This window comes from Gopherus evgoodei, chromosome 3 (genome assembly GCF_007399415.2).
Source record: "Gopherus evgoodei ecotype Sinaloan lineage chromosome 3, rGopEvg1_v1.p, whole genome shotgun sequence".
In the NCBI taxonomy this organism is placed as follows: Eukaryota; Metazoa; Chordata; order Testudines; family Testudinidae; genus Gopherus; species Gopherus evgoodei.
Genome location: NC_044324.1, coordinates 191,765,967 through 191,780,498, shown reverse-complemented (window position 1 = coordinate 191,780,498; position 14,532 = coordinate 191,765,967). Strand labels below are relative to the sequence as shown.

General features: G+C 47.4%; 1 protein-coding gene across 3 annotated transcripts in view; it reads right to left on the bottom strand.

The window, feature by feature from the left end:
- PSME4 (proteasome activator subunit 4) overlaps positions 1–14,532 on the bottom strand; it is a 238,832-nt gene that overhangs the window by 109,937 nt on the left and 114,363 nt on the right. For all 3 annotated transcript variants that reach the window (XM_030557730.1, XM_030557731.1, XM_030557732.1), the window contains one exon: positions 7,299–7,354. In XM_030557730.1, coding sequence (XP_030413590.1) covers positions 7,299–7,354 — 56 coding nt within the window. The remainder of the gene's footprint in view (positions 1–7,298; positions 7,355–14,532) is intronic.

Here is a 14,532-nt window from a genome sequence, read left to right as displayed (position 1 = left end):
TAGGTGTGCGTGCTCGCCACGTGCACCAGTGTCGGAAGTTTTTCCCTTAGTAGTACCCGTACTGGTGGAACACCACAGTGACCCCTGGAGTGGCGCCTGTATATCACGCTATAAGGGGGACCATGCACTCCCCCCACCCTTGGCTCCTTGCTGGACAACTCCAACAGGGGGGAAGGAGGGCAGGGTGTGGAATAGACATGAGTAACGTCTCGAAGAACGCCAGTTACGGAACAGGTAACTGTCCTTTCTTCTTCGGGTGATTGCTCATGTGTATTCCACAGCAGGTGATTCCAAGCCATGCCTGTTGCAGGTGGGTAGGAGTTCACGACAGGCCAGGATGGAGCACTGCCCTGCCGAACCTGGCGTCATCCCTAGACTGGGAGAAGATCGCATAATGCGAAGTAAATATGTGAATAGAGGCCCAAGAGGCTGCTCTACAAATGTCTAGGATAGGGACATGGGCTATGTAGGCAGCTGATGAGGCCTGAGCCCTCATAGAGTGTGCCCTGACGATCAGTGGGGGGGGGGAGAACCCCTGCCAGATCATAGCACGTGTGTATGCACAAGATGATCCAGCGGGAAAGAAAGACGTTGGGTAGAGATAGGTTGCCTTTCACCCACTCAGCCGAGGCAACAAAAAGTTGAGAAGATTTCCGGAAAGGCTTGGTCTGATCCAGATAAAAAGGTCAATACTCTACGTACAACGAGCGTGTGGAGGCAGCGTTCCTCGTTGGAGGAATGGGGCTTAGGACAGAGCACGGGGAGAAAGATGCTCTGTTTCATATGGAAGGCGGAGACCACCTTTGGAAGGAATGCCGGGCGTGGGTGAAGCTGGACTTGTCCCTGTGGAAGACTGTATAGGGGGGTTCCGAGGTTAAGGCCCTGAGTTCTGAGACACGTCGGGCCAACGTGATTGCTACAAGGAAGGTTACCTTCCATGAGAGGCGAGACCAGATACACGTGGCCAGAGGCTCAAAGGGAGGACCCACGAGTTGGGACAAAACAAGGTTCAGGTCCCACTGAGGCACAGGGGGTCTAGCGTATGGGAATGAATGGTCAAAGCCCCTCAGGAAACAGGAGGTCATAGGGTGGGAAAAGTCGAGTGCCCTTGCACCAGCAGGTGGAAGGCCGATATGGCTGCCAGGTGTACCCTGACAGACGCAGGTGCCAGTCCCTGGATCCTAAGGGACAGGAGGTAGTACAGAATAAGCTGGAAAGGTGCGTAGGAAGGGAAGACATCCCACTCACTCACCCACTTGGAAAACCTGGACCACTTCGCTATGTACGTCCGGCGGGTGGACAGCTTCCTACTTTCCAGGAGGAACCACCTCACCTGCTCTGAACCCCTGCCCTTCTCCTCGTCTAGCCACGGAGCAACCACACTGTCAGGTGGAGCACAGCTAGATTGGGATGGTGGAGGCAGCCCCCATCCTGGGAGAAGAGGTCTGGGCGAAGCAGCAGCATCATCCGGGGGGCCACCAAGAGGCGAAGGAAGGCCCACGCCAGAGCTATAAGGATGACTCTCGCCTTGTCTGCTTTTACCTTCTGTAGGACTCTCTCAACGAGGTGGAATGGCGGGAAAGTGTAAAGGACCTGGCCTGACCACTGCAGGAGGAACACATCAGAGGTCGCACCCTTCCCCACTCCTCCCCGGAGCAGAGGCAGGGGCAACGCCGGTTCTGGTGAGTTGCAAAGAGGTCGACCTGGGGAACTCCCCACTCTCGGAAGAGCCCATGAACGACCTCCGAGTGGAGTAACCACTCATACTGGGGGCAGAAAACCCTGCAGAGGCGATCTGCTTGCATATTGTGGACGCCGGGGAGGTGTGTAACCCATAGGGAGATATCGTGGGAAAAACAGAACTCCCATAGGCTCAGGGCTTCCCAGCAGAGGGCTAGGGAGCGAGTTCCACCTTGCCTCTTGATGTAGTACATGGCAACGGTGTTGTCCATGAGGACCCTGACCACCTTGCTGTGAAGGTGCGTGTGGAAGGCCACACATGCCAACCGTACTGCCCTGAGCTCTTTGACATTTATGTGAAGGGACAAATCCGGGATTGACCATGTCCCCTGGGTTTGCATGTTCCCTGTGTGGGCTCCCCAACCTAGATCCGACGCACTGATCACCAGGTCCATAGATGGCTTGGCATCCTGAAAGAGAACTCCTTGCAGCATATTGCTTGGGTAATAACACCGCTGAAGGGAAGGCAGTATCAGGGACGGAATCGTGAGAACCTTGTCCAGCTCGTCCTGGGTCTGGGAGAATTGGGAGGCTAGCCAGAGTTGGAGGAGCCTCATTCGGAGCCTGGCATGGCGGACCATGTATGCGCATGCTGCCATGTGCCCTAGAATTCTAAGGCATGCCCTTGCCGTTGTCACCGGGAAAGCCATGACCGAGGTGATGAGACCTCTTAGGGTCTCGAACCTGTCCAGGGGGAGAGAGGTTGTGGCCCTCGAGGAGTCCAGCAGCACCCCAATGAACTCTACATGCTAAACTTGAACTAAGGTTGATTTGGCCTTGTTCACCACTAGGCCGAGACTGGTGCATGTCGACTGGAGCTGCTCCACGTGGGTCTTTACCTCGGAACGAGAGTTGCCCTTGAGAAGCCAAACTAGGAAGTGGAGGAAGTGCCTGTGCCCCTCGAAAACATGGATGTGAAAATACACGTCTTGGAGGTCCCGGGCTGCACACCAGTCCCTGGGGTCCAGGGAGGGGATAACAGAGGCCAGGGACACCATGCAGAACTTGGAGCAGGCCAGAAAATGGTTTAGGTCCCACAGGTCCAGGATGGTCCTGAGGCACCTTTGGCCATCAGGATCAGGGAGTACCGGGAGTAGAACCCTTTGCCCTGGAATTCTACAGGTACTCTTTCCACTGCCCCTAGGTACAGTGAACGGTCCACCTCCTGCCCTAGAAGGTGTGCCTGCTCTGGGTCCCTCGGGCCTACAGGGGAGGGCGGGTGCAACTCATGATGGTGGTTGGAAATGGTGCTGAGGACCCCCCCGGTCCAATGTTATGGGGGAACACGCCATGTGGAAGGCAGACAATCAGTTGCAGAACACAAACTTCATTAATTGGGGGAGTCTCCCTGGCAACTGGCCCAGTGCCCCCATGGCAAATAGTCAAAACTGCCTCTTTCCCTGTCTCTTGCCCCGAGAGGGCCCAGCCTGAGGGCCAGAGCGGGACTGCTGTTGAGACTGGCATTTTTGGTCTCTCAGTCTCTTATACAGGGGCTCGTATCTGCTCCTTGCAGGTTGAAGCAAAGGCTGCGGTTTGGCCTTGTCCTTAGCTGGATGGACGTAGAGGCCCAAGGTCTGCAGGGTGGTGTGGGAATCCTTCATCCCATGCAGTCTGACATCCGTCTGGTCCGCAAAGAGTGCTTTCCCATCAAACGGGAGGTCTTGCATAAAAGGGATTGGGCCTCCGTCAACAGTCCAGACAGGAGGAGCCATGACACCCTGCGCGTGGAAATCGCTGAGGCCATCGATTGGGCTACAGTGTCGGCTGCGTCTGACACCGCTTGCAGGGCTGCTTTAGCCGCTGCCGCCCCCTCTTCCACTAGAGCCTTAAAGTCCTTCCTGTCCTGGTCTGGGAGGAGCGGCTCTAACTTAGGCAGAGACTCCCACAGGTTAAAGTCATATCTCCTCACTAAGGCCTGGTGGTTGGCTACCCTGAGCTGGAAACTTGCCAAGGAATAAAATTTTCTACAAAGAAATCCAATCGTCTGGTGTCCTTATTTTGGGGGGTAGGTGCCGGCTGGCCCTGTCGCTCTCTGTGGTTTACCGCTCTACCACAAGTGAGTTTGGTGCCGGGTGGGAATAGAGGTACTCATGACTCTTGGCTGGCACAAAGTACTTCCTTTCAGCCTTCTTGGAGATTGGGGCCAAGGAGGCACGAGTTTGCCACAGGGTGTTGGAAATGTTGGCTAAACGCTGGTGCAGGGGCAGAGCCACACAGCCCGGTGCCAAGGGAGATAACATGTTAAAGAGGGAATCGGAAGGGCCCTCCATCTCCTCGGCCTGCAGTTGGAGGCTGGATGCCATTCTTTTTAGCAGGTCTTGCTGTGCCTTAAAATCCTTCCAAGGGATTGACGGTGGAGGAGCCATTATGGTGCCGTCCGGTGTCGTGTAAAGAGCCGGCACGGAGCCGTGGGCTTTGGTCAGTACCAGGGGGTCAAGCCCCAGATCCGAGTCTGGGCGTGGGTCCGCTGACTTGTGGTCCACCGATTTGTCTCTTAGGCGGCCAGATGAGGCTAATGGAGCCTGAGATGCTCCAGCGACTGAGCGGGCCCCCATCTGGACAGGCATCGGCAGCCATGGTGCCCATTGGCACCACTGTCCCTGCCATGGGGTCCCTTGCCATTGACCCGATTGAGGGCCCACTGGTGGTAGTTGTCTCAGCTGAGCTGCACGGGCCGAGGATGGGTGGCTGGGTGCTAAGGCCGAGGTCACCGTTGAGCGCACAGTCTCATGGGAACGGTACAAGCGGTGGTGCCTGTGATGCCACCTCCCTTGGGACCTGGACCTCGATGTCGAGGAACGGTACCTGCCCGAAGTGCTGCTTCGGTAACCATTAAGGCATCGTGAGCTCTGGTGCCCCTGCGCCGAGGCACCGCGAGGGGAATCTCGAGTGCTACGTCTAGTTGGTGGGAACCAGAACGAGAACGACGACGTGTATCCCGTTGAGACTAGCTGCGATACTCCCGTTGCGAAGGTAAATGTTCCCGGTGCCTCTCTTGATGCCTGTGCTCGTTGGCAGGCGGCGTAGAGGGTCCCCCAGATTCCCATCCAGGTGGTGAATGGGATGGCCTGGTCAGAGTCGAGGGAGGGCGAGAGCTGCCGGATGACCAGTTGCTGAGCGTCAAACGATGCAGGGAGCAGTCCTCGGACTGGGAACTGTGAAAGCAGGAGAGGTTGGATGGGCACCCAATGGAGGCTTGATGCAGGACCAGGGGCTCGACACGGGCCGCATGCCTGGAACCAGCAGACTCAATGTCTTTTGCAGCCTGCATCGCCTCTGGCGTCAATAGCATCCGCACCGGTGGAGAACCGTGCGCGGGCTGCTCTGCTTAACACGAATTGGAGGCCTTGAGCTTGTGGGGGGGACCGTGGGCTGCCTGATGTGGGACCAGCCTCCCCTCTTTCCTTATCTCAGCGCTGCTGCAAGGTAGGCTCTTTCCCTGTTTCTTGGAGGGGGAGCGGTGCCAGCTGGTAGAGGGGGCCTCGCTACACACTGGTGATGCGGCTGCGGGTTCCGAGTCCACCTGGTGTGCCAGAGTTGAGGCCAATGCGATTCCATCAGGAGATCATGGAGTCTAATGTCTCTTTCCTTCTTGGTCCGCGGCTTGAATGACCTGCAGCTCTTACAACGTTTGCTGATGTGAGTCTCACTGAAGCAGCACAGACACTCAGCATGCGGGTCACTCCTAGGTATAGAACAGCAATAGGAGTCGCACGACTTGAAGCCCCAGGCATGCCCACTCTAACAACTGAAGTAACAATTCCACAAATGGTACCACTAAGGTCGGGTAGAAGAGTTGAAGCACAAAGTTCCAACTACCTTCACTGGCGGCAAGAAGGAACCGAGGATAGGGGGAACTCATGGTCCCCCTTATAGTGCGGTATACAGGTGCCACTCCAGGGGTCGCCGCGGTGCTCCCCCCCGCCCATGGGCACCGCTAAGGAAAAATCTTCCAACACCGGTGCATGTGGCGAGCATGGACACCTACTGTGGAATACACATGAGCAATCACTCGAAGAAGAACCAGAACCACACTGCACTTAGGCACTCAAACAGGACATACTTTGCAAATGCAGCAACATTAAAAGTGTTAGCCAAAGTATATGTTATACATATTGCACACCATATCAATATGTATTACACATTATATTAACATTATATAAAATGTTAGCACAAAGTCATGCTAAATTGTATTCTGCTCACTCAGGCTGAGGCCCACAATTCCCTGCACAGCACAATTCTGCACTTCGCATAGGTAGATGCAGAACTTGTCAAAACCAAGACACATGAATGCTCTGCCCTGGTACAAGTTTGGGAGGTGCCTTCACAGGCAACTGGTTTTGGAATGTGTCCAAAAACAGAATAAGGAAAAATGATACTGGAAAAATAAGGTACAAATTTATTTGGTAAATTTTAGTCCTGGATGATGTACAGAGTGTTTTTTTGCTCGTAAACAGTTACAATGTAAATACAGACAGTTTTGGGAGCGTATTTCGGAGCACAGCTTCTGTGTAAGGTGAACTAAATGATGTGACTGCTTCCCAGAAGGAGTGGTAACGTATTACCATATGTACTCATTCATAAGCCGAATTTTTTTAGTCAAAAAAGGGAAGCACTAGAGAAGGGGATCGGCTTATGAACGGATAGAGAGAGGGAGAGGTGGGACACAGCCCCTCCCCCCAATAGAGGGAGCGAGGAGACGCAGAACAGCCAGCAGAGACAGAAGGGAAGAGGTAGGGCCAGAGTCTCTCCACTTCTGGTTACTTCTGTCCCCAGTCTCTGAAGCAGCTGCAGCTCCAGGGCTGCCATGCTGTGGCCACGCTGCCCGGCCCAACCCATTAGAACATGCTGCAGCCACACCGCCCAGTCTGGCCCACTGGAGCAGGCTGTGACCGCACTGCCCAGTCTGCCAGCGCAGCTCTAGCCAGGCCAGAGACATCCTCCCCTGGCCCTCCGCAGGTAAGGTGGGAAGGGATGGGATGGGGAGTGTGTGTGGGGTCCCGGGTTAGGGATGGGGTCATGTGGGGGGTGGTCACAGGGGTTACTCCCCTGATCCCCAGCTTCTTCCCCCCAAAAAATTTCCCCACCAGTTGTTGTCCTGGCCCGTCAGGGTAAGCAGCTGGCATGCCCGAACACTTTGTTTACTTAGGTTTATCTCTGTGTCTGCGGATGCTCGAGGTAAACAAACCATCTTGGCCCGCCAGTGGTTTATCCTGATGGCCCAGGAGCCAAAGTTTGCTGACCCCTGAATTATAGGGTTGGCTTATGAACGGGTCATAATTTTTTCCCCATTTTTACTTATTCATCTTGGGGTGGGGGAGAAGGGTTGGCTTATAAATGAACCGGCTTATGATTGAGTATATATGGTAACCTCTTTCCTTTCTATATTGTACTGCTTTGTCTTTAGACTATAAGTTGGGCAAAGCTTGGTTAGTTGGTCTCAAACATTTTTAATAATGAACCACAAATGTAATCAAATCAATTGGCTATGCATTAACAATAAGAGTATAAAATTAATTATCTTGTGACTTGATTTAACAGAGTTAGGATTGACCTACCATAGTTAATGCCAGTGTAAAGTTTTGTCTCTTCCAAAGACACCAGACTTGGAACCCTGCATAAAGACAAAATACACTATATTACAAGGTAAGGAAATCTGTCTAACAAAATGAGTTTTATTGACAACTAATTTCTACTTACAAAGTAAGGTTGATGCTAGTGGATGACCAAGAAGGTTTAATTTACTAATTTTATTATTTATCTTTAACATTCTGAAAGCTAGGAATACATACTGGTCAGGTGGTTTGCCTTTTTTGAGAGAGTGAAAGCCAAGGCAAAGCCCCCTTGAGTATAAAATCTTGATCCAGTTCCATTTAACAAGAGTTAGAAATGACTCATTTCTTCCAATGCATGTTCACATCAGCATGACAATGAGGGACAGTAGCATTGATACAGCCATTTATTGGATTAATTGCAGGTGAATCAGATTACTGGATAGCAAGGAACTGAATAAGAATCTCAGGAAAGGCAGAATATATAAATTCAATCGCTTATTTTTCCCCACACCTGTGGTCCTTCCTTTAAATAAAGAAAATGGTGTGCAATGTGCCTAGGCCCAACTGTTAATGCTAATCTCTGAAGCCCACCACTAATAATAACCATGCCAAGAGAGTACATAATAGTCAGAACAATACATCTACGTGACAAGAAAAACTTAATCAAGACAATGATTTGGTTATGACTTGATTCTACTCTACATTTTTAGCTGTGCATTCTTAGTCCTTGTAAGATGTGGTTTTTGCACATGGTTGCATAAATAAAACAGCAGACTGTGACATTGCATGCCAATGTATCTAATGGCAAGACCAAGTCATTAGAATATACATTAAATTTTATTTCCTGTTTTGTTTCTAAAGCTACATCATAGACAGTAAGGGTAAGTGGATTCAAACCCTGAAGGAAAAACCACCAGGATACTTTTCAAAGAAATTCAGGAGCTACATAAATACTGCACTAACATGTTGCAAGAACAGTATAATCAAACGGTCCATACTGCTAAATGTAATTTTCCTGTAGAATTGAGGATTGTATCACCAGTGGAAACGGTGCAAAAAAAGTTAGAGAACTGGGAAGAGGAACAATATCAGTCTTTTATTGTTACAGATGTTTGTCCACTTGGCAAAAAGTGCTTATACATGTAGCACCAGCATCAGCACACATAGTCCTAACACAATAAAATGAAACAAAGCTCAACATTTAAGTTGGTAGTTTGAGAGGTTAACTCGCCAAGACCAGAACTGAGGGTTATATTTACCCCAGAACAATAATTGATATCACTGATACCTAAAACAGAACAGGAAGCTACAGTCATTACATTAGGTGAGGTACTGAGGATGTCAACAACAACAGGAAAATCCCAACATCCTAAATCCTAAAATAAAGTCTTGTAGGTAACAGACTGATTTTATTGTTTTTGTAATGTTCACATCTACATATTAATCTAAATCCCAGATCAATTAAAAAGGAAGGCATTTTAGTTCAAATTTTAAAAGCTCCCAATTTAACCAAAATAATAATGTTTTCACTTTATTTTCCTGTCTGTGCTTCTAATAGCACTAAATAAGAAGCTTGAAAATAAACACCTTTCCATACTAATAACTTTTCATTTATTTTTCCCTATGAAAAGAACTGATATTAATACGGGTGCTCCAGTTATAATGATTTGTTTGGGTACTAACACTGATTCCCGAGCAGCTCCAACATTAAGGTAAGATTCCCTCTAAAAGAAGATACTGATGGTGCTAGACAGAAAAATCTATTTTTAGAAAAATGCTGGCTAATTAGCATAAATCCTTCTAAAAACAGATGTGTATATTTCTCTAATAGATATTTCCAATTTGGAAGATATTAACAATATTAAAGAAATGAAGATTACTTATTTATAATCAGACTTCTTCAAGATGGCTCTGCATATTCCCACTTATGGGGTACTGCACCACCTATTGGTGTTTAACGGTAGAACATTCTCTAAGCAGTGTCAGAGTGCTCCGACTCTTACACCTCCCCTCAGCATCTCCGAACATTTTGAGGATGAGGCTATAAGGGGATCCAGAGGCCTCTACCACCTAAGTTCCTTCTACCAACAATCCAGAGACACAGAACAAGGGGACTCTGAGAAAGACAGGAAGGTGAGAGGGAAGTGTGAATATGCAGAGCCATCTCAAAGAACTGGTTACAAGTAGTGATTTTCATTTCTTCGAGTGACTCTGCATACTCCCACTTATGGGTAGTTTGATCAACAGTGCTGAAAATAATATGGAGAAGGGAACATAGTCCTAACCGAACAGAGACTGAAACACTGCTCTACTAAATCTAGCATCAGCCCTGGAAGCCCAGTCACGAGCACAATATTTACTAAAGCATATACAAAACTCCAGGTTGCAGCCCTGCATATTTCTGAAACAGGGACTTGCTTAAGACACTGCCACAGCTTTGGTGGAACAAGTCCATACCATTATAGGTATAGGAACTCCTGAAAATGTATAACATTTCAACAATACGTTGTTTAATCCATCTAGAAATAACCTGGGGAGACACGGTATAACTCACATGATTGTTAGCATAAAACATGAATCATCTACGTGATTTTTGAAAACTTTTAGTCTTACTTAAATAACATGCAAGAGCACTTCTTGCATCCAAACTATATAAAACAGATTCCCCCTTATTAGTAAGCAGCTTTGGGGAAAAGACTGGCAAATTAACTGTCTGACTAATATGAAATTCAAAAACTACTTTTGGCAAAGACCTGGGATCAGGCCTAAGAAACCACCTTATCTTTATGAAAAGACATAATTGGAGGATCAGCTATCAAGGCATTTAATTCACTCACCCTTCTAACTGATGTTATGGCAATAATGAATGCGGTTGTAAGAGATAAAGAATAGTTAGCCAACGGTTCAAAAGGTTGTTTCATGAGTGTAAATAAGACCGAGTTAAGATCCTAAGGAGGGACAGGATTTCTAAAAGGGGGATACATATCAGCTAACTTCATAAACTTCTTACTCATGTTAGGCACAAACAGAGATCTACCATCAACCAAAATACGGTAAGCTGAAAGAACTGCCAAATGAACTTTCAAATATGAGTTAGATAACACCTCAGTTTTTTTGTGCATGAAATATTCTAAAGTACAAGGTATGGAAGCTGAGACAGGACAATCAGATTTTCCCTGCATCCAAGCCACAAATCTGGACCATTTCAAAGAACATCATCAGCTGGTAGACAGCTTTCTAGAACTAAGAGGTACATTGAATACCGAAGAGGAACACGACTGTTCAAGAATAATCAGAGTCAAAATACGACTGCCCAGGACATGAGGTAAAGGGACTGAGGATCTAGATGAAGAATCCTGCCCTAGTTGCTGAGATGGAAAATCTGGAGACTTGAGGAGAACATATCAATACATTGGTGGACAGTTGAAGCAGATTCATAAACCACTGCTGATGCAGCCAAACCAGAGAAATGAGAATTATCTTTGATCTGTCCTGATATATCTTCCTTACCACTCTCTGGATCAATGGAAAGGGGAGAAAAAGTGTACAGATGGTGGCTTCCCCAGTCCAGAAGGAAAGCATCCAAGATGGATTAACTGTCCCTTCCTGCTCTTGAGCAAAAGACACGACATTTAGTGTTGAACCTTATAGCAAACAGATTGACATCTGACTGAGCCCAACTGGAAAAGATGCTCTGAATCAACTCATCCTTCAGGGGTCATTAGTACATTTGAGAACTGTCCCCAGTGAGATGATCTGCAATCACTTATTTTCTCCTGCTAAATGCAGGGCCACCAAATAAGTATCATGGAGAATACCCCAGTCCCATAAACTGATTGCTTCCGCACAGAGCTGCGCAGAGAAAGAACCCCCATTTGTTGGCATAATACAGACTTGATGAATTATTCACTACCATTTGCACAACCCTCCTGTGTAAATGAGAGAAAACAATCTGAGGGCCAGCTGAATGGCTCATAACCCCAACACGCCAGACAGGCTTTCCTGCTATCAAGTCCAATATGGAGACTATAAATAAAATTCCTCAGAGTGGGACAGAGATTCAATTTTTTCACATTCAGAACCAATCCCAGGCCTGAAAAGAGAAAAAAAAGACGTGGCTGTGAAAGCAATGTGGTTTACTAGATCCTCATGAATAGCAGCATTCAGCAGCCAATAGTCCAAATACAGGTAAATACACATAGCCTGCTTTCACAAATGAGCCGCTACCACAGAGAGGCACTTTGCAAAAAAATTTTAATGCTGTGGACAGGCCAAATGGAAGTACCTTGTACTAGAAATGGCATCCTGCCATCATGAAGTGAAGGTACTTTCAATAACCGTGTTGAACGGAGATATGAAAATACACGCCCTTTAAATTAAGAGCCGCAAACTAATCCATAGTTGAAAATGAAGGGATTATAGAGCCAGAATTAACATACGAGACCATGTGTTGCTCTGTACCTCAGGGGAACATCCAGCATCCCCATGTTCATCCTTGTAAAATGATTGTGTGGTATCCAGTGCAGTTTGTCATGTTGGGTGTCTTCGGAAGGCTCATGATGCACTGAGCATGGTTGTTATAGTGATGTTATAGTAATGTAACAGGTTATAATTTCGTATATGTAGTTATGAGGCTGAAAATGTATCCTCCTGGCTTAGAACAGTGGCTCTCAAACTTTTTTTTTTACTGGTGACCCCTTACACATAGCAAGCCTCTGAGTGAGACCTCCCTTATAAATTAAACACACTTTTTAATATATTTAACACCATTAAAAATGCTGGAGGCAAAGCATGATTTGGGGTGGAGGTTAACCTCGTGACCCCAAGGGGGTCCCAACCCCCAGTTTGAGAACCCTCTCCAGAAGCAGAGGACAGTTCATACCTCATCAGGGCATGGATGGGACAAACCCAGACCAGCATCATAGGAACAAATGGCGTTGGCCTAGGCAGCAACAAAAGAATCTGTTAGACTCTCCAGGGAGTCACCCCCACATCTTTGGTCAGTTTAGAATGGTGATGAGGTAATGCTCACCTGACTCAGAAGGGAGAGAGGGGGCGAAAAGCCAAGAGGAAAGAAAGAACAGGATAAAAGGGAGAGACATTGGCCATGCTTGCTCTCTCTCTTCCACCTACATCTACAGACACCACACCAAGCGACTGAAGAGCTGATCAAAGGGGAAAGCCTGACTGAAGAGCAACCAGCCAGCCTGTGGTGAGAAGCATCTAGGTTTGTAAGGACACTGAAAGTGTTAAGATCAGCTTAGAATGTGTTTTGCTTTTATTTCATCTGACCAAATCCGACTTAAGTTTTGACTTATAATCACTTAAAATCTATCTTTATAGTTCATAAATCTGGTTGTTTATTCTACCTGAAGCAATGCATTTGGTTTGAAGCGTGACAGAGACTTCACATAGGATAACAAGCCTGGTACATACCAATTTCTTTGTTAAATTGATGAATTCATATAAGCCTGCAGTGTCCAGTGGGCATAACTGGACACTACAAGATGGAGGTTCCTAGGGTTATGTCTGGGATTGGAGATACTGGCTAGTATCATTCGGTTGCACAATCCAAGGAGCAGTTTACATGCCAGCAGCTGTGCGTGAACAGCCCAGGAGTGGGGGTTTTCACAACAGAGCAGGCTAGGGCTGGCTCCCAGACTCAAGGATTGGAGTGACCTAGCAGATCACCGGTCCAGATAACACCAGAGGGGAACATCAGAGACCAAATCTTGCAAATGCACTTGTTCAGGTTTCTTAAATCTAAAATTGGATGAAACTCCCCCATTCTTTTTCTGCTCCAGAAAGTATCTTGAATAAAGCCCCTTGTCTCTCAGGAGTTTGGATATCTCCTCGATAGCCTCTATCTGTGCACTTCTGAAAGAACAGTCTCATGAGATGGTTCCCAGAAAAGAGAAAGGTAGGGGCAACTGGAAGAGGATAAATTTCTCAAACAGAATGGCATAGCCCATCTCTGTAATTTCTAAGACCCATTTGTCCAACATAATAAGATTCTATTTGCTGACAAAATGTGGTAGCCTGTCTCTAACCAGAGGACGGGGAGGGTCCTCGCTGACTGGTTCAACTCAATTCTCACATCAAATCTGAGGCCTGGTGTTCAATGAAGACAAGAGGAAAGTAGAAGACTGCTTAGATTTAGGCCTCAATTTAAAAGACCTCTTTTTGCACTGGCTCTGGAAGCACATAGCCTACTATTGCTGTTGCTGACATTTTTGACTTGATGAGAAATAAGCCAAGGCAGATTGCAAATAATACTGTCTCTGAAAATGGAAAGTAGGTCTCCTCCTAGAAGAAATCAAGCCCAAGAGCGAGCCATCGATCCTGTCTCATTCATCTTTTTTCAGAAGCGCATCTGTCTTTTCACTGAAAATACCTCCCCTTCAAAAGGAGAGATCTTCCATCTTAATTCTAGTATCCAGAGCCAGAGTAGAGGGAAGCTAAGCATGTTTCCTCAGAGTAACTGCAGAAGCCAGTGTTATATCAGAAGAATCCGAGGCATCAAATGAAGCCCTGAGAGCATGCTTTGCCATATTCTGACTCTCCACTATGATCACAACTGCCAATCTTCTTTTGTCATCTGGCAAAACCTGCACAAACAATGACATCTTTTCCTGTAGGTGGAATTGACAGAGGGCCATAACTGCTTGGTAAGTTGCAATCCTAACACCAAAAAAGGAAGAAGAGAATACCTTTCTTCCTAGGGAATCAGTCTTTTTCCCTTCTCTATCAGCAGGAGTGGAATGTGCTTGTCTAGAATTCAAACAGCCACCCCCAGAAGCAAATTAGGTACAAGGTATATGTGAAAATACGAAAACCCTTCCAAAGGCATCTGAGCTAATCTGTCTCCTAGGCTTACAGGCATGGATAGTTTTAGCAGGCTGCAGTAGACCATCAAGGACTGGAACAACAGCCTACTTTTGGAAGTAGCCCTAAGAATGTCAAACACCAGGTGGGAGGTTCCCTCCACAGATACTAAAGGTAAGTTCACTGTGGACACCATCTGATCCAGTAGGTCATGAAACCGCAGAGCATCCTCAGAAGGGGAAGAGGCAGAAGCCATTCCGTCATGCCTGTCTGGTGACAAATCAGGATTGTAGTCTGTGTCCGCACACTCTTGTTCAAAAAGAGGCAATATCTCATCAATCTTCTTCAGATAGAGTATCAGGAACCATTGTCTGAGATGCAGATAGATCCAGTGGAATCAGATTCAAGGATT